Raw genomic sequence first — 26,855 nt, 5'->3', positions numbered from 1 at the left:
AAGTTATTTGATGCAGGCTTCTGATTGGCTGCCGAATTTAAACCTTACTCAGCATCATGGTCGTTACCAATAAATGGATGGGATTATTATTTTAAATTAGGAGGCAATTTTACCTACAGAATCTTCTATGGGCATGACAATTTTCACAAGTGGAAGATTAAAATCCGTTTCCTTTTTTTGTCTCTCTGCATCCAACCGCTACTCAACTGCACCAGCTCGTCAAATCACACCAAAAAGGTAAAAAATGAACAGAAATTCCGAAATTTCCAAACCGGACGAACATTCCGAAATCGGAATAAAGATAAAGCAAACATTAGATTTGTAAAAAAAAAAAAAAATCCTCCTTGAAAAAGTTTTCAGCCACCCGGGCGGAGACGTTTTGTAAGATTATTTCAGACACTGCTTTAAGTCAGCTTTATTGCAAATTTAACCGTCAAAACTACTATAAAAATACTTAAAGCCCTTCCCTCATTTGGTTTGAATGCTGCAGCTAATGTCTGATAATAAGCAACCAATTAAATTCCGATTCTTTTTTATATAGCAAACTTAAAATGACGAATAAATAAAACTAATCATTTAGCCCTAAATAATGGCACAAACACCAAACAGGCAAGGAAACATGTCAAAAATTTATTTTCAAATAATATAGCTGGAATAGACTTACTCTGTTCATTCTTAATAAAATATAGACTTTCATACATTATGTATAGAATGGCTATTAAGCTATATTGTAGTATGCACATATCCTGTGGGGGCAATTCATCTTCAAAATCCCCAATGGCAGTACTGCTAGAGGCATAAATCCAAGTGCAAAGGTCATTTTTGATTATAATCCTAATTTTATATGTGGTAAGGCGTCCAAAAAACATTTAGCAGCACGTATTCCAAGATATTTGAAAAAGAATTAACTGCAAAATTAGCGCATCCTGGGCGGATAATGAGCCAAAAGGAAGGTTGCAATAACTCAAATAGTAATTAAATCACAAAAAAGTCAATATTTCTGTCATCGAACAAAGCGCCTTGCCCCCAATAATCTCTATTAAACACTGAGAGCATCTTAAATGGGTTGCGTGACGAAAACCGCGTTTTATTTCTGTAACATTTCTATGGAAAACGAGTTGCACTTCCAGAAAAAAAAGCCCCGTTAAATTCAGAATTAAAGACTTATCTTTTTCAAGTCGTTGGAGGATATATCAATCTGATTCAGATGATGGAAGCCCACAAAAAAAAAAGTAAACAGACCGCCTCTGGGAAAAGAACCTCTTCTGAGATCTTCGGAGTCTCTGGGGAAACGGACGTTTTGCCTCTTTGAGAGAGTCCTGAAAGGCGATGTAAGGAAAGGTCTAGAAGTCTAGGACGCTCTAGAAGCCTTGAGTTTTACGCGATCCTCCGTATCCAAACGTCCTCCTTCCTGGTTTTCCGTGTCTACATCATCCTGTCCTGGTGCACCATCAGGCAACGTCTAAAGAAAAGAAGACAACTTGTGATCAATGTTCCCTCTAAGCTGCGCAATTGCGCACTACCCAGAGCTTTTCCGCGCACAAGAAAATCTTGCCGGCTCACAAAAATCAGCGCTCAAAATTGCTAATTAAGAAGCGAATTAAGTCAAAGTTACAGTGCATGAAGGAAAAATGCACGTTGTGTTCTAAATGCGGTATTTTGAAGTCAATGTCGAAGTAGGACAAAGTTGAGTAAAGTCAGTAGAGTTTTTCGAGAACCGACTTCTTCGGCTCGGCTCACTGAAAGGAACCGGCTCTTTCGGGTCCCAAACGGCTCTTCAGGTTATTTTTGCTTCTTTCATCCCTATACGACCAAATATTATGTAAAATTATGCACAAAATGACTTAAAGGAAGGGGGAATAGAACAAAAAAGAAAAAAATGCCAAAATGAAAAAGTAGTGAAAAGCTGAGAAAAAAGGACAAATTCAGAAAAAAGGTAGAAAAAAAGGCAAGAAAGAAACAAAGGAACACAAAAAAACAGCTAGGAAAAAATAAACACAATGAGATTTTTTTTAAAGGAATTGAAAAAAACTGAAAAAAACAGGGAAAAGAAGAAAAAGTGTTGCATTCAAATAATTTCCAATTATACCAAGTCAATCTTGTTGCCAACATTGTACTTCCACTAAAAAAATGTGATTAAATACAGTTCTGTATTGTGCAACCGACTAAAGAAGCCCCCCCAAAATGTGAGTATTATGCGACAAAAGATAACAGGAAAAAAAAGAAATGGAAATCTTGTGAAAGAATTGTTGTAAAAACAAATGACGTTTGTAGGCCGTGCAACCTTTGCAATAATACAATAGTGAATTCATTCAAGAGTGAAAAATAATTTTGCATTGCCTGAAACTCAGCAAAATGTAAGTTAATGTCAAATTTTGGACATGTTTGATAATGACTTAGTTGCCACACTTGGGATTATGGTTGCTCACTGTTGTTTCAAGCGTTGCTCACCGACTTGGTGTGAACGCTCAGATCCCTGCAAAATTACAGGGAACATTGCTTGTGATTGCTTTCATATTGGGGATGCTACATACAGGGGTATTTCCCCAAATTGTGTTTACAGTGTACATTTATTAAAAAATGTTTTAGTGAGATGAACAATTTTCAGGCAGGCATGTCAAACATCACAAGAGAAAATGTAGGCGCATCACGACAAACAATGCAGTTATAAATAAGTCCACTGGATGTCGCCAAAGCCAGGCGCATCTCCCAAACTCACTACTGTAGTTTTTACTGACTACCATTTATTCACCAGAGAACATCGAGGATCACTCATTCCAATATTTTAATTAAAATAGAAGAAACGGGACGTTGTTTCAGTGAATACGATTACACTTCGCCTCAACATTTGCTGCTAAACTACGCTTTTTATCCCCAGTGATTGGAATTTATTTTTGGGGCACCTCAATTATAAAAACAAAAGTGAAAAATCTAATAAAGTTTCCAAATTCAGTTAAACGGTTTCCCTATAAATTAACAGACAGGGCTTTTAAATCATTTGCGGGGTTTGGGGTTTTTAAGGGTTATTGTTTTATCTTCGTTATTCATTATCCATTATCCGTTATCGGTCAGTTCATAATACGCTACAAAGCCTAGGGGCCGGGACACTTACTCTCAGCCAAAAGGCCAAGCTAAGGTCCTAGCCCTAAAGCCTTGCTGCGTATACAAATCCAGAACACTTAAATTAGTGTTTGTCTGCTATTTTTGTGACATTCTACTTTTCATGAGTTTCCCTAAGTTAAACAATTTGTAGTATAAATGAATTCAGGGTTTTCTTTCCTTTTTTTTTTTTAATACAAATGCAGACAAGAGATTGGGTTTCATCACCTGAAGAATTTAGCCAGACTTGACTTCTCTCAGGCAAACACGGAGGTGCTGATGCATGGTTTTATATATCATCTTCTTTGGATTATTGTAATGCCCTGCTCGCCGGTCTTCCCAAAAATAACATTGCCAGCTCTTTTGTGCAGTCTCTTCTCAAGGTTTCTTCATTTTCCTCATGTTGAGGTTTTTGAGTTTTTCCCTGCCCTCATGTAGGTTTTAGATCAGGGGATGGTGTCATAATAGTCTGCGGTTTGCAATAATCTGTGCAGCCCTTTGTGACTCTTTATGATTAAGGGCTATACAAATAAACATGACTTGACTATAGCTATTATAAAATTAAGCAGCACATGTGCTTAGAGGGAAGTGATCACATAACAGTGTGGATAAGACTCCCTCTGGTCCCTTTCCTCACATGGTTAGTCTGTGCCTTGCCATAATCATATTTTAATTCTGTTATAATTTTTTAAATTGTATTTTAGGTGTTTATTATTGTATCAGGTTGTTGAGCGGGGATAAACTAGGGGATTCTATCGTCTTATTGTACACGGAATGTTTTTAAACAGCACTACGATGGCAAGTGCTTTACAAATAAATGTTATTTGATTAAATCTTAGTAAAAGAAAAAATATTGAGGAACAAACCCGGTCAATAATCATTTTCTAACCGAATCTTACACCCCTGAATCATAATCGTAAATTGTGAGCCCCCGAAAGATCCTCAGCCTTACAGTAAAGGCAAACTTTATGCCATTATTTTCTAGTCCAGACCCCGTGAGAATGGGTTTTCTACCATGCGGCCCCCTGAGCTAAAATGGGTTCGAAACCCCTGTTCTAAGGCATTATGGATAAATTCTAAAAATCTAAGCCACCTGCTCCCTGTTGCGCTGCTATATCGTCAACTTCACCACTGAGGGACTTCAAGAGGCCGTTTTCCCGAAGGGACGTGACAGCAATGCTCTCATCGCCCTCCTGTTGCTGCAGCAGCCTCTCATCTTTCTTCAACCTGGAATGTGAAGTCACTTCAAGCACCTCAAACTCTCCGTTCTCCCTGGGAACCACCAAAGAAGCAGCACGGGCATACAAAGGGTGAGGTTTTGCCCATTTGTATCAGGTTATTTTGGGAGATGTTGCCAGTCTAGCCTGAAGAAAATGTACCTCTGCATCAAAGGGTTGTGTGTGGAAGTGCTGGCGCTCAAGTTGGGTTCTGCTTGGCAACCGTTGCCGTTGCTGTGCGGGGTGGGAAGACCTTCCGAGGGCCCTGGAGAGGCGGCAACCACTAGCCAAGAGCAAACATGCAGAAGATGATGAAATCAGGGTTGTGTGTTGTTAAAATCTATCTATTTATCTACCTTGGTCATATCCCTCAAGAGGGGTGACCGACAGCAAGACAAACACATACAATAACAAAGAAAATAAAAGGGGAAAAAAAAAGCAAAAAACACACAACATTTTTTTTAGACCATGGCCAACCCAATTGCCAGAACACCCAAACAAGTTTGGCACCCCAGCACCTAAGTCGGTCCTGCTTTCGTCCCTCCAGATGAAATGGGACACCAGAAAGCGGCCGTGTCACTCGGGTCAGGGTGACACAACACACTCTTTTGTTCAACAGCAGGGCCCGACAGCTTTCACTGGTTTACCCCTGCCGCATCATACGGGTGCCCAGCCCATCCTTAAGAACGCGTCCACAATCCCACTATCCTTTCACAACACCTCTCCACTCCTTTCTATCACCAACAAGAGCTCTAGCTTCCATTATATTTAGACCTCTTTCCTGCAGTGCACTCATAACACCATCCACCCACGTCAATCGCGGCCTTCCTCTTGGTCTCCTTCCATTGACTTCTGCTCTGTAGATCCTCTTCAGCATTCACTCCTCATCCATCCTCTCCATGTGTCCAAACTAACCGAGTACTCTCTTATCCAAACACTTGCTCAGTTCCACTACTACTCCAGTTCTGTCTCTATGATTTCATTCCTCAATCTATCCAATCTTGTCACTCCTAACATACTCCTCAAACACCATCTCAAAAACATTCAATTTCCTTCTCAAATCTGCGTTCAGGCTCCAAGTCTCTGCACCCTACAACACAGTCGGCACAATCACACTCTCATACAGTCCCCTCTTAACATCCATACTCTTGTTGCTCATCACTCTCCTCAGAGCACCCAAAACCTTTGTTGTTAAAATACTCACACAATTATTTGTACAAACAGGTATATTGCCAAGACTAATTTAATATAAGTACATTGTAGGACAAGTGATTGAACTTACCTTCACTGTTCTTGTTGGGGGTTACTTTCTGGAAATGAAAAACACCTAATCAGAGGTAAAGGGGTACAGTATTTTTCGAAACATCAGGGCGCACTTGATTAAAAGACTCACCTTCGAATTTCTGGCAAATGTTACTTTTGAGTAATAGATTTGTGTCGGCTTTTTTGTAGTGGTTTGTTTGAATATGTACCGTATTTTTCGGACTGTAATGCGCACATAAAACCCGAAATTTTTAAGTTGACGAACTTTAACTTATATACCAGAAAATTAGGTATAAAACCAGATTTTCTAATACCGTATTTAAGTTATTTTTGAATTGCCTACCTTATTTTTCTATGTAACCCTAATTCTTGCGCCTTCTAATATGACACACCTCATATATAAAATTATGTATATATACTGTATTTCACTGCAGACTTTGAGAGGGCGCCCGATCCAGAATATAAAGGGGGAAAAAATGTTCAATGGACAGACCATTTTCCTTTCTATAACTAATAAAATGTTTTCCTTTCAAGATTTTCCTTTTTAAATCAACTCCTAGTAGTTTTTTAGTTATTTCTCAAGCTATTTTTGTCCTTAAAAAATGTTATAAAATCTAAGTGTTTTTCTTCTCTTTTTACTATATTTCAACTTGTTTTTCTAGTAAAATACTAATTACTAAAAATGAGTGAAACTATACAATATAGAGGGAAACATCCTGTAACTTTGCTTGAGTACTCCATTGACTAATAGAATAGATCAGCATTTATTGTCATTGTAACATGTGAAATGCACAACGACATTAAAAAGTGCCAGAAAATGTAAATGATAAAATAACACAGTACAAGATAATAAGTTAAATATAATTGTATAAAAATAGAAAATAAAGAACAATCATGCCTTGTCATCATTGCATTATTAAAATTTGTTATTAAAAGGAATGATGAAATAAAAATAATTACTTTCTTAAAATAAATTGTTAAATGAAAAAAAAAAATTAAAAAGAGTAAAATTATGTGCCAGCATAATAAAAACGTTTTACCTAGATCATATTTGAATACATAAAACACATTTTCAGAGTGATATTCTGAATTTTGCTACAATTTATCATTTGCTTACCTTGTCTACAGTGTCTGACCGCCGTGTCCTTTTCATGATCTCCTCCAGGCGCTTAAAACAAACAAAAATACCTCTTTTAGGAGTGAGGATCACGTTTGACGGCTTTCGAAGACAAGTTCATTACCTTCTTTCTTTCCAGCCGTTCGGCCTCCTCTTTTTGAAAGTGCTTCTCTCTTTCCTGCCTCAGTCTCTCAGCTTCCTCTTTCTGCCGAGACTCTTCCTCGTCCCGCTGATGACCGGGAGGAGAGGTTTACTTCAAAACATGTTCGTCCTGGTCCCCTCTAGGATTTCTCTGACCTGTTTCTGGGCTCTCTCAGCTTCCTCTTTCTCTTGTTGGAGACGCTCTTCTTCTATCCTTTTCTCCTCTTCTTCTTTCAGCCTCCTCTCCTCCGCTTGCCGCTGAGCCTCTTCCTCTCGCCTGGCTCGCTCCTCAGCCTTGCGACGGGCAATCTCCTCCCTGGCTATCCTGAAGACGGAAGGAAGAAAAAGTGAATAAAACACCATGCGGTTTTTGTTACCCGTGAAAAAAGCGAGGGTGGTGATGTTTTTTTTTTGTTTAAGATCCAAGTAAATCCGTTTGTGTGCGTGTGTGTGATTGTCCACACAATAAAATGGGAAAAGAGTTTAGATATGACCACCATCTTTCACAGGGAGTATGGTAGGTTACCATAGATGTGAAAAATGTCCTAAAAAGCTGAGTGTGCATTTTTGGTTTTGTTGACTCAGCATTTTTTCTCAGAAAGACATTCCACTCTCCCAGGACGGTATGACATTGAATATCAATACCCTCTTTTACAGGCACTCTGGTAGGTTACCCTTAATCCAACCTTATTCTACGTAGAGCTACTTTTTGTTACTAATTGCACCCAGTTTGATATGCATTTGTGAAATAACTTGTGTTATTATTGTGTCGTTACTATGATAATACAAGGTTAAATATTGGGAGCACTGTTAAATAGACTCAGTAAACCACAAAAATAATTTTACTAGAAAATAACAATGACCCAGGACTGGTGAGCTATATTCAGAACGGGTCAGCGGGAATCTCAGCTGACCTCGGGGGCAGGCTGGTGCCCGCGGGCACCATGATGGAGACCCCCACCCTAGATGCCTAAAAAAGCTGACTCTGAATTTTTGGTCTTACTTACTCAGCAGCTTTACCAGAAAGAAATGAAATGAAATGATCTGCATTTATATAGAAAGACATTCTACTCTCCCAGGTCGAATCAAGTTTGGCCAGGATCACAATCGTTTAACAAGAAATCAGGTAGGTCAGTCTAGAGGCGAAAATGCCCCAGGATTAGAATGACTCTGCAAGGAAGGGTGGACGTACATGTGGAAAAAAATGTAAAATAAAAGTTGACTCAGCACTTTTGGTTTTGCTGATTCAGCATGTTTTTCCAGAAAAGATGTTGAATATCAACACCATATTTTCTAGGCAGTCAAGATTGGTTAGATCTGAAAACTGCCCAAAAAAGCTGGCTTGCCATTTTTTTTGGTCGACTCAGTATCTTTCGGCTAAAAGACATTCTACTCTTTCAGGCCAAAACAAGCTTGAGTAGAATCACAATCTTTTACAAGCAATCAGGGTGAATAAAACTGCCAAAAAGGGAAATGCCACCCAACAATGATTTTGTGTCTCAACGCAGGTGGCTTTAATGGCGCACAGCCATTTTAGTTATCCAAGAATGTGACAATTTGTTGACCATCTCTCAGGAGAATTTAGTTGTAGCCTCATTCTCAGATGTTGTACCTCGCCTGCTCCTCTTGCTGCCTTCGCTCTTCTTCCTCCCGTTCTCTCTGCTCGCGGACGAGCCGCCGGTTCTCAGCTAAGATGCGACTCGCCTCCTCTCGATCCGTAGTCCCAGCAGAGGGCTTAAGGGCTGGCTCTGAAGTAAAGTCCCCCCAAAAGTCAGATGAAGTCAAAGGAACTTTCTAATACACCAAGAACTCACCATTGGTTGTTGATCTCGTCGTTTGTTCCACCTTGTTGTGCTCTGTCTTCTTGTGCTCCTCTGGCTGTGGAGGAACGAGGGCCTGCTCGTCCTCCGCTTCTTGGCTTTTGCTACCAGTCGAGACCTGTGTAATCTCAGGGGACGCCATAACGGGGCGGAAATTTCCCGGGTCCTCTGCCCCGGGAGACTTGAGCATCTTTGGGGTCGGCGGGCGTCCTGAGATCTTCTGAGGGGACCTGTAGGCCCGAAAACAAAGTCCTCTCAAAACTCAACATACAACCTTAATTTTAGTATGTCTTTTTAGGTCAAGTCATGTTTATTTGTATAGCCCTTGATCACAAAAAGTCTGAAAGGGTTGTACAGACTACTGACGACCATTAAACCATCCCCTGATCTAAAACCTACATGAGTGCAAGGGAAAAACTAAAACCTCAGTATGAAGAAACCTTGACAAGGGGCCATGCCTGAGGTAAATCCGCTTTTAAAATAGTATTCTGTCAAAACATTTATGTTCAAGGTAAATTTCATTCAGATTACTTAAAACTGTTATAAAATATTTTGTCGACTTTTTGTTGTTAACTTGCTCCACACAACAGTTTAAAGCAGGGATGTCGAACTCAGTTTGGCTTTTTACACCTGAACCAACTCACCATACTATACCAACTCAACACTGCCTTCTAGCATCCACAGAGAGCATTCGGTTTGGATCTATTCATAAAACCACAACTTTTAATAGAAACGACCTAGAAACTTATTTTTTTTGACAGAAATGTGTAGTGGGACTGATTAAAACCTCCAACAAACCGGATCCAGCCCACAGGTCGGGTTTGACATGCCTGATTAAGAGTTTGAAGATACTGACACAAACAGTTTAAGATTGTTCATGGACCACACTAGACTAGGTCAAACCATTTATCTCCATATTCAGAACCAAAGTGAGAAAATTGTAGTAATTTTAACATTTTTAAAATGTAAAATACTTGTGGAATCATGGAATATGACAACTTAATGAATAACATACATAGCATTAAGTGATAGAAATGTTTGCTTCCAAATTAGATTGAATTCACAAAATTATTACTCTTTTATATCGTATTTGTATATTTTCTTGAGGTTTTGGTAAGCTTTTAATTATATACTAATTACCTGTGGTGCCTATTTCTTAACGTTTCATTCTCATCATGACCCTGTGTATCCATGTAGTTATTTAAGTCAAGTCAATTCATGTTTATTTGTATAGCCCTTAATCACAAAGAGTCTCAAAGGGCTGCACAGACCACAGAATATTGCAAACCACGGACTCTTATTACACCATCCCCTGATCTAAAACCTACATGAGGGCAAGGAAAAACTCAAAAACCTCAACATGAGGAAAATGAAGACACCTTTAACTAAGCTCGACTATGCCAAACGCAAATTTAAGAAAGTGACACGGACAGCAAATGGGACTCAGGCCATAGTTTGGATAGTTCTACCCCAAAATGTTTTTTTCAAGCCAACCTGTAAACAATAGATACTGCAAGTTTGTGTTACCTTCCAGGAGGAGGCGCAGAAACTTTAGTGTTTCTTTTGATCGGCGACGAGGATCGTAATTTGAGGGGCAAAGTGAGAGTCGGTCCTAAAGGCAGCAACAGGTTGCCCAATGATTTCCTGACAGAGTCTCGGTTCTTCTGCGGAGTCTGCGTGAGTGACAAAAATAGCAATTCAAAGGCAATCGATGTGATCACAACTTTATTTAACTTGAGCCTTCTAAATGGCAAATTTACCGAAAAAATAGCCTTTTGTCCTATTTTTTCATATATAAAGCACAGGTTACAGTGTTCATTTTAGCTGTGAAAAGTGATGGGTCCCGGGGAATCGCATGCTCAAAAATCTATGGGTCCCAACAGAGATCTATTTGTCCCCAAAATTTAGTGTTATCGGGGTTGAAATTGTAAATCGGCGACAAATATATAATATAAATCCATATATTCATTCAGTTTTAATCAACACAGTTTATTGGTAATACAAATCACTTATCACTTCAAGATTTTTCATTTCACAACAATATTGTACATTATACAAAATAATATTGCTGAAATAATTATATTAATCTATATTTTCGTTCAGTTTTAATCATCACAGGTAATTGGTAATACAAATCAGTTATCACTTCAGATTTTTCAGTTCACAATATTGTACATTATACAAAATAATATTGCTAAAATATTAATTGATATATATTTATGCAGTTTTAATCATCACAGTAAATTGGTAATACAAAGCAAGTTATCACTTCTGATTTTTCAGTTCATATATTCTTCGTGGTTTGCTGTCCCGCCACAGTTGTCATGCCTTCTCAAGGTCCAATCCATTATCATCCTCCTCATAGCATCCCCAGGAATATAATTGAGTCCATTTAGGCAGAAAAGTCCTTTTCTTGCTAGAAGTATTCTTTTGTTTATTTTCTTTAGTCGAATCGTTCGCTTCAACACACGTGTTTTCCTGCCTCCGCCATCTTCCGAAGAATTTCTCCGCCGTTTTTTGCTGCCGGAATTATTGCCGTTGTTATCACTTTCTGCATTATGTTTCGACTTATTACTGAGACTGAAGAAATTAGCAATTTTGTGTTGATTTTCACCTTCCCTCGACGACAAGCACCACAACAATGACGTCATCTCGAAGCAACGAGATCTCGTTTTCCGAGATCGGCGTGCAGACGAAAACTCGAACCGCAAGACCAAAACAACAATGGCAGATCTGCCTGACGAAAAGTTTGGAGTGCGGTAAATCTTTGTAAAAAAAGAAGTAATCGGGTAATAATGACAATTTGGTGACAAAATAGTTGCGTCCCGGGGACGCACGTTGATTTGACACAATGCGTCCCCAGCAAAAATGATGCCTCTAGGACGCCGGCAAACCAGAACACTGAAGTTATAAAGGCCATATTTCTGGCTACGTTGGGTTTTTTAGGTGCACCTTGTAGCCTGGAAAATACGGTTATTTAAATAGGCAGAAAATTCTTTACAATCACGGGGAAGCAAAATGTTTAGGTTTCATCGTGGCATTTTCAAAAAGTAAAAAAATGATAAGAAATTTCACAAACCTATTGCATTTTGTTTATAGATGACAGTAAAACAAAGGACTTGAAAAAAGACAAGTGGGACCCACCTGCGGTGTCCCGGTGGTCCTCCTACGGCTCGGCGCAGAAGGGGTTGCCTCCCTGACGAGGCATCGGTCGTGGCTTCGGCTGTGGGAGATAGGGCGGGCCTGCAGGGTCTTGAATGACACGGAGCCCATGGGTTGGCACGACACTGAACGAGGACACACAGGCATGGCTACAGTAAGGGACCGAGGTGGGGGGGCAACGAGAGTCAAGGGACAGGCGGGAGTGGTAAAACAATAAATGGAAATATTGGATGGGGTGAAGGGAAAGGAGTGAGTCAGGGATGAAGAAATATGTGAAGAAAATGAAACGTGTTAGTGATTAGTAAAAGATGCAGTAAAGATAAAGACTCTGAATAGAAAAAAGGTCATGTAAAATACAAATGTTGACAAGAAGCTCAACGAAAAAGACACAAGGAATCAGCAACAAACTGATATTTTAATTTTGTAATTTGCAAAGTGTTCAAAACATGTATGACAAATAAGAAAAACTGTGTGGTGTGTTATGTTTAGAATACTGACAGGATAAACACAAGATACTACAACAAATGAAAAAATACATTTATTTGCTGCTATAAAATGTGTATAAGGCAGGGTTCAGGAACTTTTTTGCCTTAAAGCCATTAACAGCAAAATATTTCCTTATTTTTAAAAGCCACACCATGTAGTTTGACACAAAATTCAACTAAACTGCCAAACCTGCTCTTCAAACAGAAGCCAATTCTTCAGCGCATTTTATTTCTCTGTGACGTTTGATGATTTAACTTACAGACTTCAAATTAGTCTCCCTCCTGTAGTTACTAAAGATTCTTGAGGCTCATTTTTGTCATAACTAAAGGATTTGAAACGAGGTGCAAGCAAAGTTATTAAAAATGTCACAAAATTTTGCAGAGGGCACTGGGCTAGACAGATAAGGGAGTGGGCCCACCTCTACCGCTCACTGAATATATTTGGTCCGGGATCTTGAATGTCGTTTTCAGGTGTTTAGATTTTGTTCTGTTGGTTTTCATTATTTAATGTCTCCTCAGTTAACATTAATAGTTTGATGAGCTTCCATATACAGGGTTCCATAGAGACCTACAGCCAAAACACAGTGTGTTGGTGTAACTCTGACTGTAAACTCTAGTTAGGACTCTATATGTGCTGGACAGAACCAAGCTGTCGTGTAACATTGTAGCTTTGCATTTATTATGATTGGAACATGACAGAGGATATTAGCATCACCCTTGTCTTATAACTGAGCCCGATTTACGGTACTCCTGAAAATATGTTCCCGACCCCTGGTATTAAGCCTTCTATAATGCATATTCATTATTTATAATCACCCAGAATTTCTTTTAATTGTTGGCCTATTCTTAGAAGTGTTTACCACTGGCAGCACGGTGTCAAGGTTAAACTGAATGTTTCCCAAGTGATTGCTTAAAATAGGTCTGCTTTTGATAGACCGCTTTGGTTCAGGTACTGAAGGTAGTTTTTATTTGGGTGCGATCAACAAAAGGGCCGGCCATGTTCTACAGGGTCACGGGGAATTGAAAACCTAGAAAATATTTTCAAATGAGCCCTGAATACTGCTAAAAAATAAAGTGGCGGGTCTCTGCATCCCTAAATGTTTTTGTTTATGGTCTCCAAAAAGACAAGGTTAAGAGACCCCGGGTCTAAAATAAATGAAGTGGGTATGACAATGTACTGAACTACAAAGACTCAGGGATATTAGAGAGTATACTTTTCTTGGAATTTAGTCATTTACTGCAAAACTAGACAAACAAACAAACAGGAATGACATCCTAACCAGCTTGTCTGCTTGTGTGTGAGAGCTTTGAGTGCCTGATACAGGCTGGTAAAGGAAGTTTCAGACAGTGTTAACGCTTAAGTCGTGCCCAATCTGATTAACACAGAAAACTTTGGAGGTCAAGAGAGCAAACATAACAACAGCAGCACTTGTGGAGAGAAATGAGGCACTGGGGTAAGACAGTATATACGAGTGTACTTACATTTGCAGGCGGCTATAAGGAACAGAGCTTTCAGACTTACCAGTTTGTTCTCCAGAGAGGCTCATGGCACTGCGACTCCGTGCCAGGTAGGAGTGAGTGGGCTGCTGCAAGCGGTTTACTACGTTGCTCTCCCATGGCGTCAGGGGGAGGCGGCGGGAACCTGCATGCACACACAAACACTTACAGCTGTTTAATGACTAATGGCTGCTGAGAATGTATCTACCGTAAATTCCGGACTATAAGCCGCTACTTTTTTCCCCTAACTTTCAACCCTGCAGCTTATTCAGTAATGCGGCCAATTGATGTCATTTTTCTAACTGCCGCCAGCGGTGCTCGAGTGTTGCTACCATTAACTGCCCTGTCAAAGCTATATTATTATTATTAAAGCTTTGAAAACTCTCTCGGTGTACCGTCTTTCTTTGTAAATATGTGTAACCCATGTTCAATATGTATTTGCAACTGTATATTTTTGTAATGTATTTATTTTAGACACTTATTCTGATATGTTTTGCACGGGTGAACGAAAAATGAGGGGCGGAACAAACGCGGGGTGCCATGTTTAAGTGGGGACCGCTAAAGGTGAGGGACAGACAAGCAAAAAAGAGGGGGTTAAAAGTTGGTTAAGGAAAAAGGAGTTGCGTCAGTAAATGTGTTCATCTGATAGATTTTTCCCACCCTTACCTTTGGAAATACAGACCTTTTTCCTTGGATTACTTTCAACGAGACCCTAACTCTGCAGGTCTGCATCAAACCATAAGTAGTGGTATCATTTTCCGTTCATTTTGCTGGCTTTGATTTTTGGACTGTGGACTTTAATGAAGGACATTTAGTTTCAATCGCGGGACTTGAAGTCGGGTTTGGGTTAATTTTGTGTTTGTGTTACATGTTTAAATGTGGGCGCATGCGGCTTATATACAGGTGCGGCTTGTGTATGTACAAAATCGGTTTACCTCTTAAAATGTGGTGGGTGCGGCTTATAATCAGGTGCGTTCTATGGTCCGGAATTTACGGTAGTTTAGTCCAAATTATGCCATGATTCTTGCATGGGACCTTCACCTAGGTACACCAGCAAAGTGCTCAAATAAATGGAAGCGCAAAACCCCAGAACAAAAAAGATTGCTGCAGAATCCCCCATTCAAAAAGAACTAAATAACAGAGCAACAAAGTCTGCATAGGTGACTCGAAGGCAGAGAAAGCCAATTGATGGGCCATGCACTTCTGAGGCTCATTCCGGAATAGTGCATGCAATCAGACTGATTAGCCGCGCGTGTCGACCAAAGCGCGGAGCAGCTTGCATCCGCATCTGAGGCTCTGGATTTCAGTGCGCAGGCATAGAAAAAGCTGGGCTGGAAACCGTCCAAAATGGTGACTAACTTAACCGATACTCAAACTGTGTGCTGCCATCCTTGTAGATAAAACGGCGTTAAGTGTTTCAGCAAAAACAAAAAGATTATCCAACAGAGGATTAGAGAAAAGGGTCAGGGGACGGTGGGAGGCTCCTTTGATCCATACTGTATGTAGACGATTTCAAACACGAGACATTGCGCATTTTGGATAGAATTACACACAATAAAACACAAAGTGACATGTAAAAATGTAACCTTCAACTGGGAAGCAGCTTCACAAAAACTCCAAGCATGTAGTTAACCAGTCACTCAAAAACTGTCACCTTCTTAAAACATGTACTGGACTGTCTCAGAAAATTAGAATATTGTGATAAAGTTCTTTATTTTCTGTAATGCAATTAAAAAAACAAAAATGTCATACATTCTGGATTCATTACACATCAACTGAACTATTTCAAGCCTTTTATTATTTTAATATTGCTGATTTTGGCTTACAGCTGAAAAAAACTCAAAAATCCTATCTCAAAATATTAGAATACTTCCTCAGACCAAGTAAAAAAAATAATTTTATAACAGCAAAACTAAATCAAACATTTGAAAATGTCCATTGATGCACTCAGTACTTGGTTGGGAATCCTTTTGCACGGATTACTGCATCAATCCGGCGTGGCATGGAGGCAATCAGCCTGTGGCATTGCTGAGGTGTTATTGATGCCCAGGATGCTTCGATAGCGGCCTTCAGCTCATTTGCATTTGTAGGTCTGGTGTCTTTCATCTTCTTCTGAACTATACCCCACAAATTCTCGATGGGGTTCAGGTCAGGGGAATTAGCAGGCCAATCAAGGACAGTGATGCCATGGTCAGTGCACCAGTTACTGGTGGTTTTGGCACTGTGGGCAGGTGCCAGATCATGCTGGAAAATGAAATACTCATCTCCATAGAGCTTTTCAGCAGATGGAAGCATGTAGTGCTCTAAAATCTCTTGGTACACAGTTTCATTTACTCTGGACTTGATTAAACACAGTGGACCAACACCAGCAGCTGACATGGCTCCCCAAACCATTGCTGACTGTGGGAACTTCACACTGGATTTCAAGCAACTTGGATTTTGCTCTTCTCCAGCCTTTCTCCAGACTCTGGCGCCTTGACTTCCAAATGAAATGCAAAACTTGCTTTCGTCTGAAAAGAGGACTTTGGACCACTCTGCAACTGTGCTTCTTCTCCATAGCCCAAGTCAGACGCTTCTTCGGTTGTCTTGAGTTCAGAAGTGGCTCGACCATGGGAATACGGCTATTGTAGCCCATTTCCCGGACACGTCTGTGAACTGTGGCTTTTGATACCTGGACTCCAGCTTCAGCCCACTGTCTTTGAAGCTCCCCCAAATTCTGGAAGTGGCTCTTCTTCACAATTTTGTTAAGGCTGCGGTCGTCTCTCTTGGTTGTGCAGCGTTTCCGGCCACATTTTTCCCTTCCAACAGACTTTTTGTGGATATGCTTTGAAACTGCACTCTGTGAACAGCCTGCTCTTTGAGAAATTTCTTTTTGTGTCTTACCCTCCTGATGGAGGGTATCAATGATGGTCCTCTGGACAGCAGTCAGATCAGCAGTGATTTAGTTTACTGAACCAAGCTGAGTGTTTTTAAGGCTCAGGAAACCCTCGCAAGGTGTTTCGAGTTAATTAGATGATTCAGGTGATTAGTTGAATAGCCTACTTGTATACTTTTTCATGATATTCTAATATTTTGAGATAGGATTTTTGAGTTTTCTTAAGCTGTAAGCCAAATTCAGCAATATTAAAATAATAAAAGGCTTGAAATAGTTCAGTTGATGTGTAATGAATCCAGAATGTATGACATTTTTGTTTTTTTAATTGCATTACAGAAAATAAAGAACTTTATCACAATATTCTAATTTTCTGAGACAGTCCAGTATATACTATATTATAGTCAGGGTTGGGTAGGGTTACTTTAACTGGATTACTTTCAATTACTTTTGGAGTACTCCAATACCAAATATGCTAATAAAAGACAAAAGAAACTAAATATGAATCAAATGATGACTCACAACACGTGGTAAGCTTTCTCTCCTGGCTTTGATCTCTTTGATCTCCCCGGCAAAACGAACATCAAATGCGACAGAAACAAAATGAAAATAAATCCAAACAGCTTGCCAACATCATTTTTGCCGTTCCATGTATTCCGTTACTCCTCAGGGTATTGGAGTAATCCAAAAGTAATTGAAAGTAATCCAGTTAAAGTAACCCTACCCAACCCTGATTATAGTATATACATGTTTTAAGAAGGTGACAGTTTATAGGAACTATAATATTTAAAGAAACCAAGACAAATAAAACTGAAACTCTCTTGCAAAGTCACAGTCACGTAATCATTTTGATATCAGCAAAGTTGGACTTCCAATGGTAACCACATAAAGTACTCACACAATCTAGAAGTGCTTTACAATAACTAGAATTCTGCTTTGCATTGAGGGCAAAGCTAGAGTTGTAATCAGTTTGCTTTTTGATCGTGTAAATAAATCCTAGGGCCACAGAAACCACTTGCTTATTTAGAGAGCTACATTGCCATATTTACCTTTTCTACTTACTTTTCGTTGTCGAGGAATACTTTTGGTGCATTAATGTACTGTTATCTTCAAATTATGATAAAAAAATAGAAAACAAAAAACGATTCATAACCAGTGTTCCCTCTAAACTGCGCGCGTGCGCAATTGCGCACTGCTCGCACATTCTCAGCGCACAAGAAAATCTAGCCAGCGCACAAAAATGAGGGCTCAAAATTACTAATTAAGAAGCGACTTAAGTGAAAGTTACGGTGCATGAAGGTAAAAATACATGAGTTGTGTCCTAAATGCGGTATTTTGAAGTCGAGTCGAAGTAGAACGAAGTTGAGTAAAGTTAGTAGAGTTTGTCGAGAACCGGCTTCTTCGGCTCGGCTCACTAAAAGGAACCGTCTCTTTCGGGTCCTAAACGGCTCTTCAGGTTGTTTTTGCTTTTTTAATCCCAACATGACCAAATATTATGTAAAATTATGCACAAAATAACTTAAAGGAAGGGGGGAATAGAGCAAAAAAGAAAATTTAAAAAGGAATTTTAGAGGAATTTAAAAAAAGTAGAAAAAGAAACAAGCAAAAAAGAAGAAAAAGTTTGTGTTGCATTCAAATAATTTCCAATCATATCAAGTGAATCTTGTTGCCAACATTGTACTTCCACTAAAAAATGTGATTAAGTACAGTTCTGTATCTTACAACTGACAAAATAAGCCCCCAAAAATGTTAATATTATGCGACAAAATATATCAGGAAATAAAAAGAAATGGTTATCTCGTGAAAGAATTGTAAGAACAAACGACGTTTGTTGGCCGTACAACCTTTGCAATAGTACATGAGTCAATTCATTCAAAAGAGAAAAATAATTTTGCATTGCCAGAAATTCAGCAAAATATAACTTGATGTCACGTTTTGGACATGTTTGATAATTAATTATCTTGCCACACTTGGGATTATGGTTGCCCACTGTTGTTTCTAGCGTTGCTCACCGACTTTGTGTAAACGCTCAGACCCCTGCAAAATTACAGGGAACATTGTTCATAACATAATTAATCAGAATTTTGTTTTTCTATAGATATTTCTAATAGTTTCCAGCCCATAATAGTTTTTTCAATAGTGTGCATAATTTTCTTCTTTGCTATTAAACACCTGATTTACTGTGGTGGCCTGTCGTGCCTAGGTACAGACGAGTTTTGTACCGAGCTTTGTTAATGACAGGAGTAGAAGTTGCTCTTGCCTCTAATCCTGTATTGTAGCACATAAACATTAAATCAAACCATACACATGTCAATACATGCTTATTGTCAAATGAGGTTTTGTGGGGAAAAAAACTTGTTTGCATTTCTACAAAACTGCAGGAAATAGTTTTCACGTGATTGCAAATTTAAGATTTCACTTTCATGATATAAATAATGATCAAGATGATCAATGGAGGACAACCAATGCATGGAACCAAGGAGATCATAATCATCTGTCAAGGGGGTAGGCATACAGAAAAAAGTAGTGCTACAGGTCACAAAAACAAACAGACTCAGAGACAGTTTCTTCTCCAGAGCCATCACCACCCTAAACACACACCGCACAAAAAACTGAAAACTCTTGCAAACACACTACCTCATACGAACGTAAAATGGTACTCATGTCTAGGTTTCTTGCACAATGTTGACTGCACTATGTTTACTGCTCACCTTGCACAATGTTGACTATTTTTTTTTTTTTTGCACTATGTTGACTATTTTTGCACCAAATGCATATTGCACAAACCCTTACGATACCAACTGTATGTAACATCCTACATGCCGTCATTTCTTTGTGTAAACATTGTGTAAATTATAACTATAACCTTATCCTCCTTGTTTTATAACCTTATGTTCTCTTTTCCTTATCTTCTTGGTTTCTTTACCTCACTGTGAATGTGTGAAACTGGAGTGTCATGCCCAATTTCGTTGTCACAATATGTTAACCCATTTTGTAACAGTGACAATAAAGGTATATTCTATTCTATTCTATATACACTACAACACAGGTGTCAAACAGGCGGCCCGCGGGCCAGGTCAGGCCCGCGAGATGACACTCAGAGAAGCGCAGGAGAAAAACAAGCTGCAGGTTGAAATATGTCAACTTGATGTTGCCAAGGCCAGGTGCCTCTCACAAAGACACTGTACTTGTATTATTTCTCTCTTTCTCTCTCTCGCTCTCTGTCTCTCTCTCTCTCTCTTTCTTTTCCACCCTTTTTCTCCCACTCTGTCTCTGTCTTTTTCACTCTCTGTGTCTCACTTTTTCTCTTCCTTTGTTGCTCTTTATCTCTTTCTCTCTCTGTGTCTTTTAACCTATTTTGCTCTATCTAGCTTTTTCCTTTTTTCTCTTTCTCTCTTCATACCCTTTGTGCTTTCTTTTCTCTTTTCTCTCCTTCTGTCTTTCTATTTCTCTTTGGATTTCTTTCTTCCTCTCCCTTTCTTTTCCCCCTCTCATGATTTTTTTCTTTTGTTTCTCATGCTCTCTCCCTCTCTCTCTTTCTTTGTCCCACCCTCTCTCCTTTTCCCTCCCTCTTTCTCTTATCCCTTTATCTCTCTTTTTCTTTCTCTTTAATCTACTAGTCCGGCCCCCGACAGAATGTTTGTTCTATAATGTGGCCCCCGAGTTAAAATGAGTTTGACACCCCTGCACTACAAGGTAATGGTGTCACCGCTAATCCAATTCTCACCAATTCATTTACCTCGGTCAGGCGAGTGGAGGAGCGTGGCAGAAGATGACGACAGGCGTTTCGTAATGACTGCGTCGTGCTGCTTGGATAAATTCACCGTGGACACAGATCTCCTGTCAGCATCTAAAAGCCATCGAAACAAAAATCAGACTTACAATATTGCTATAAAGGAATGTGAACTGCACTAAAATTGGAGCAAGGAATGTGCTACAGCCGTGACATCTATCGACTGAGGTACTATTGTCTGGATACTGCGTGGCTGTATCCAGAAAAAGGACTAATTATGTCACTAAAATTCTTCTACATGTACGCTAATGCATGCATGTTTAAGTGCAGTACACACAAACCAATAGTTCCCTTGAAAATGAAATAAAGAATGCAACAAGATAAGTATAAATTGGTATAGCGTGGCTAACTTATGTAAATTTTCTGTTACTCTGAATGCTGTGCATCATACCAACTCCCAAAGGTCAGTAGAGTTATTACGGCAGACATCGGATTTTAGTGAGAAGCTGGTAATGATTTTGTTGTCATGTGTCCCAAACCTCACAGTTTAAAAGACATTATCGATAGGTATGCGTGTACCCCACTTAAGAAGTGTACGTCGGAAAAATTATGCACGCCGACCCACTTTGCCGGGCGTGACAATAAAATATTCACATTGGGATCTCATTTGGTGTCCACGGTGGACACTGAGAGCACTCGGCATGTGCTCCAGTCCAGCAAGGTCGAGTGGATAGAGGAAAGCAGACTCGACAAAACCTGGACCAGGAGGGCAAAAGACAATGCAATTTAAAGAACAAAGACGGAAAGGGAGAGTGCGAAATATGCGAGGAGAAAGAGTACTGTAAATTCCGGACTATAAGCCGCTACTTTTTTCCCCAAACTTTCAACCCTGCGGCTTATTCAGTGACGCGGCCAGCGGCGCTCGAGTACAAAAGGTAAGATTTAGACCGGTGGAATATATGCGCAGAGAAAGACTGCAACTTCTTGGCTTGACTAGCGGCGGGAAAACTTTCACTACAACCGGCCGCATGCAAAAGGCAACTTTTTCGCAAGTCTGCCAGTGGATCCTGACAGCGTGGGGCAGCATCAAAAAATCCACCATCACCAACGGGTTCCAAAAAGCCGGTCTGCTGCGTGACGGAGAGGAGGGCACAGAATCAGGAGTGGATGAGAGTTTCAGTGACAGCGCGAGTGAGGCTGCGGGAGCGTGGGACGACGTCTATATGACACTGTTTCTTTCCGACACTGAGGAAGACGACTTTGATGGCTTCAGTTCTAAGGAGGAAGATGAGGACAGTTTACCGTGATTTTTACAAGTACGGTATGTTTTTTTAACAGACCCGTTTACTGTGTTGCGAGTGTGTTGCTACCATTAACTGCCCTGTCAGGCACCGTTTGGGATGAAAGTTATATTATTATTATTAAAGCTTTGAAAACTCTCTTGGTGTACCGTCTTTCTTTGTAAATATGTGTAACCATGTGTAATATGTATTTGCAACTGTATATCTTTGTAATGTATTTATTTGTATTTATTTTGGACACTTATTCTGATATGTTTTGCACGGGTGAATGAAAAAGGAGGGGCGTAACAAACGCGGGGTGACAGGAAGTGGGGACCGGTAAAGGTGAGTGTTTGTGGACACGGCGGACAATAGTGGATATGAATTTTTCCCACCCTTACCTTTGGAAATATACACTTTTTTTCTTGGTAACTTTTAACGGGACCCGGACTCTGCAGGTCTGCATCAAACCTTAAGTAGCGGTATTTTCCGTTCATTAAGCCGGCTGTGATTTTTGGACTGTGTACTTTAATGAAAGACATTCAGTTTCAATCACGGGACTTAAAGCCGGGTTTGAGTTAATTTTGTGTTTGTGTTACATTTTTTTAATGTGGGCGCATGCGGCTTATATACAGGTGCGGCTTGTGTAAGTACAAAATCGGTTTTCCTCTTAAAATGTGGTGGCTGCGGCTTATAATCAGGTGCGCTCTATAGTCCAGAATTTACATTAAGTGATTCTGAGAAGGCGGATATGTCAAGTTCACATACAAACATTACATAAAAATAAAGACACAAAAGGAGATTGTTCGTTAGAAGGTAAACACCCGGACCGCAGGAAAGGTGGAAAAAAATGTCAGACCTCTCAGGGGACCTCAAAGTCAACACTGTGAGCCAACATTCTGATTGCTGAGAAGTTTTGAGACGTCATAGGGCGTACCGGTCGGTGTGCTAGGGCTGCTGGGATTCAGAGGGCCGCCCCAGGACCAGCGGTTGGCTTTCTGTCTGGCTGTCTGACCCCGTTCCATAGACCGCCGAATCACCGCCTCATGACGAACCTTCGGTCAGAAACGGAGATGTATTTTAGAACATTATAATGCAGTCTCAGTTTGGCTACTGTGTTATGTAATTTAAAAGAATAGTTGGGAAGTACATTTTTAAGGTTATCCCGGTGACTTTATATTTCGGGGGTGACCAAAAAAAGACACTAACAAAGATGTTAAAAATGTCGGAAAAAATGTTAAAACGTCGCGTTGCCGAACATGACGGAATTGTGAATATGCTTGGCTGTTAAGATGGTTGTTCAAACCTCACATTGTGTTTGCTGTTAAACGTCATATTGAAATATAATATTGTGAATGTGCTTGATTGCTGTTGAGATTGTCAAGAGGGGTTGTTAAAACCTCGCACTGTTTGTTTTCTGTTATTAGTGTCAATAAATTTGTTCAAACCGGCTAATAAAGTGCCACATGATATTAATCTAGCTGACTATACAGTGCAGAGGATGTCAGGTTGTTAAGAACAGGGTATGGTTACTTTCAATTACTTTTGGATTACTCCAATACCAAATATGAAATGATCTGCATTTCTATAGCGCTTTTCAAGTCAATGACTTCCCAAAGCGCTTTACAATGTGCTCCACATTTCCCAATAGCGGCCTTGTATTGCAGCCATGTAAGACGCTAACCTGCTTATTGGGGGTATTAGGGGTTCAGTGTCTTACCCAAGGACACTTCGACATGTAACACGGACGAGCCGGGATTCGAACTGGGATCCCTTGATCCCAAGACGAGCGCTCTACCTCCTGAGCTACTGCCGCCCCAAATATGCTATCAAAAGACAAAAGAAGCTAAATATAAATAAAATGACTAAATTTTGTGCAAGCTTGGGGAGTAACGGAATACATGGAACGGCAAAAATGATGTTGGCAAGCTGTTTGGATTTATTTTCATTTTGTTTCTGTCGCATTTGATGTTAGTTTTGCCGGAGGTAAAAAAGATCAAAGCCAGGAGAGAAAGCTTACCACGTGTTGTGAGTCATCATTTGATTCATATTTAGTTTATTTTGTCTTTTATTAGCATATTTGGTATTGGAGTCATCCAAAAGTCATTGAAAGTAATCCAGTTGAAGTAACCCTACCCAACCCTGATTATAACTTTATCTTCTTTGTTTTCTTTTATCCTCACTGTTGAATGTGGAACTGGAGTGCCACGTCCAATTTCGTTGTCACAATATGTTCAACCCATGTTGAAAGTAATCAAGTTAAAGTAACCCTACCCAACCCTGGTCATCATTTGATTCATATTTAGTTTCTTTTGTCTTTTATTAGTATATTTGGTATTGGAGTCATCCAAAAGTCATTGAAAGTAATCCAGTTAAAGTAACCCTACCCAACCCTGGTTAAGAAGCCACCAATGAAAGTTTGCCTTTCCGACCGAAGTGACAACAGAAATAGTGACAGGTCATTGAGGACATTTTAAAGACTAGACATCAAATCAAACATTGGTGATTAGCTAGCAGCTACTGTCTGTGGTGGAGTAGAGCACACAGCCTACAGCTATGCGCTTCCATTGAGTCATTGGCAACTAAACAAGGACATTTGCTTGATAATATTGTATTGTTTGCTGGGGATGAATCAAATGCAGTCAATAGCTCTTACTGCATTTACAGTAGATAGAGATATAGATTGCTAGATAGAACAAGCGAGCGAGATCAATGCCCATTATTTACTGATTTTTTTTTTTTTTTTCAAAAAATAAATACATATAATTAGGGCAGCAGGGCGGCGCAGTGGTTAGCGCATGTGTGGCACAGTTCTAAGGTCTTTGGAACCTCCTGTGTGGCTTCCTGTGCGGAGTTTGTATGTTCTCCCCGTGCTTGCGTGGGTTTCCTCCGGGCACTCCGGTTTCCCCCCCACATTCCAAAGACATGCATTTCAGGTGGATTGGCCGGTCCAAATTGTCCCTAGGTGTGAATGAGCGAGCGAGTTATCTGTCCCTGTGTGCCCTGTGATTGGCTGGCAACCAGTTCAGGGTGTCCCCTGCCCACTCCGCAATGATTGCCGGGATGGGCTCCAGCACCCCCGCGACCCTACTGAAGATAAGCGGTGCAGCTAATGAGATGAGATACATCTAATTCCCCCCAGCTCCCGCCCCCAAGTTTGAATTTGGTTTGGGACACAACCACTTTTGTTTTCTCTGTAGCGGTAAAATGAACACAGGACAGCGCGAATGATACGAGTCAGGTACAATGGAGGGCAAAAAGCCGAAAAAGCCAAGAAAAGAAAAAGAAACACGTTAAAAGAAGGACTGTCATTATCTATTTCACTCATTTTGCACTTTTTGCCTGTCATCTGTGTGTCACCGGATGTGTGTTGTGCTACGTGTTTGCAGGGTTAAGCATTTAACTCAAATAAGCTTGTAGTGACGGGAATTCCGTCCCTTTTTCGAGAAGCAGCTCTTTCGGCTTGGAATACTGAGAGCCTCTTCAGATTATTTTTGTTGCTTTCATTTACACATTCACACTTCTACTCTATAGCATATGAATAACCTATAATTTTCGTGGACAATATCTCTGTATTATTTGTGATTGCAACATCCTTTGCCTGGTAATCCTGAAAGGGAGATACCACATGTGCGGTCCCTTCTCAAGGTTTCTTCATTTTCCTCATGTTGAGGTTTTTGAGTTTTTCCTTGCCCTCATGTTGGTTCCAGATCAGGGGATGATGTCATAATAGTCTGAAAAATAGTCTGTGTAATAACCTGTGCAGCCCTTTGAGACTTTGTGATTAAGGGCTATTCAAATAAAAATTACTTGACTTGACATATTAAAATATTTATGTATCAAATTAACTTTTGAGGAACAAATAAAGCTAAAAAAGAATAACAATGAAAAAAATAAAACAGAAAAAAATAAAGGAAAACGGAGAGAAAAAAGAACAATAATAAACAAAGAAAAAAGTAAAAGGCTAGGACATTCAAAATAAAACAAGTAACATGAGAAAAAGGAAATAAAAGCAGGAAATAAGGAAAATAGGAAAAATTGCTGGAAAAAAAAGATAAATAAGCTTGTGAAAAAGGAAAAGCAAAAAAAAATCAGGTCCACCTCACAGATGCCTAGCATGACATTGGGCTTGAATACTAGTTCCTGTTGACCCTTTCCTGTTCTCAGGTTGCATGAGAGCGGAGCTTCTCTGCTTTAAAATGTGTGAAAACTAGTCTAAGAAGCTCACTGTCTCAGGAACTTTTGGAGGCCTTCATGGTGATTTAAAATGGTAAAGTGTTTTTTATTAACTTATCGACAAAAAGTTAACTCCACTCCAGGCCTGAGGAAAGGTCCCCAACATGCGTCCCACAGCAGCAGGTAACCCCCCAAAAAAGCCTGGGAAGCCTGCAGTCCTGTTCCACAGTAAGCAGTGATAGGTCAACGTAATTTTCTAGGAAATCTGGCAACATAACCAATGGAAAATGTTTACACAAAGTGTTTTGTACTGGCAGTGTCTGATTTCTAATTGGCATAAGAAATCTTTTATATGATTAGTGTTTTTACATACATGTTCATCTCTTACTCACTCGAACGCATCAATTATATTTGTAATTGCCCACTGCCCCTATTTGAGGAAGGTGTTTTTGTGGTTGACTTGGCCCTTTTTGGCCTCACTGCAAATAGTAACAATAAACAATAAAATAATAATTAATAACATAATTAAATCAATAATTAATAACGCCAAATTTCTATTAAATTATAATGCATTGTATTTGTTATATTGTTCTCTCGTTCTGCCATATTTAACAGAACAGAAGTCTGGGGCAATAATTACAAAAGTTGACTCCAGCCCCTTTTTATCCTTCAAAAACATGCAATAAGAACCATACACAGGGTAGAATATGGGGATCATACCAATATTTTATTCATGCAGTCCAAATTATTAAAATTGGATGATTTAATAAAATTTTTCACTTCACAACTGTTATTTAAGGTCAACAAAAACATAGTGCCAGAAAACATACAAAAATTATTCACTCGGAAAGAGGGAAATTCAATTCAAAATCCCGAAGGTGAGAACCACCAGGAAAAGTATGTGTGTGTCTGTGTGTGGAGTCAAACTTTGGAATCATTTACAAGATGAGATCAAACATTGTCCAACCATCCATGTGTTCAAATTTAAATACA

At 39.6% G+C, this 26,855-nt stretch overlaps 1 protein-coding gene across 3 annotated transcripts in view; it reads right to left on the bottom strand.

Annotated features, from left to right (window-relative positions):
* Window positions 1-616: 616 nt before the first annotated feature.
* map7b (microtubule-associated protein 7b) overlaps window positions 617-26,855 on the bottom strand; it is a 38,684-nt gene continuing 12,445 nt past the window's right edge. Inside the window, exons 5-19 of one of the 3 annotated variants that reach the window (XM_088325290.1) lie at window positions 22,624-22,741; window positions 21,061-21,162; window positions 20,413-20,523; window positions 13,827-13,946; window positions 11,802-11,968; window positions 10,185-10,330; window positions 8,652-8,887; window positions 8,450-8,585; window positions 6,994-7,162; window positions 6,821-6,925; window positions 6,697-6,747; window positions 5,599-5,626; window positions 4,479-4,599; window positions 4,193-4,371; window positions 617-1,462 (exon numbers count right to left, since the gene is read on the bottom strand). In XM_088325290.1, coding sequence (XP_088181416.1) covers window positions 1,452-1,462; window positions 4,193-4,371; window positions 4,479-4,599; window positions 5,599-5,626; window positions 6,697-6,747; window positions 6,821-6,925; window positions 6,994-7,162; window positions 8,450-8,585; window positions 8,652-8,887; window positions 10,185-10,330; window positions 11,802-11,968; window positions 13,827-13,946; window positions 20,413-20,523; window positions 21,061-21,162; window positions 22,624-22,741 — 1,800 coding nt within the window. In that variant the 3' untranslated portion in view covers window positions 617-1,451. The remainder of the gene's footprint in view (window positions 1,463-4,192; window positions 4,372-4,478; window positions 4,600-5,598; window positions 5,627-6,696; window positions 6,748-6,820; window positions 6,926-6,993; window positions 7,163-8,449; window positions 8,586-8,651; window positions 8,888-10,184; window positions 10,331-11,801; window positions 11,969-13,826; window positions 13,947-20,412; window positions 20,524-21,060; window positions 21,163-22,623; window positions 22,742-26,855) is intronic. The other 2 variants (XM_088325291.1, XM_088325292.1) reach the window with 2 other exon arrangements.

This window comes from Urocampus carinirostris, chromosome 20 (genome assembly GCF_059441175.1).
Source record: "Urocampus carinirostris isolate Australia breed hairy pipefish chromosome 20, RoL_Ucar_1.0, whole genome shotgun sequence".
Lineage (NCBI taxonomy): Eukaryota > Metazoa > Chordata > Actinopteri > Syngnathiformes > Syngnathidae > Urocampus > Urocampus carinirostris.
Note: the sequence above shows the minus strand (reverse complement) of the source record. Positions and strands in the feature narration are given on the sequence as shown.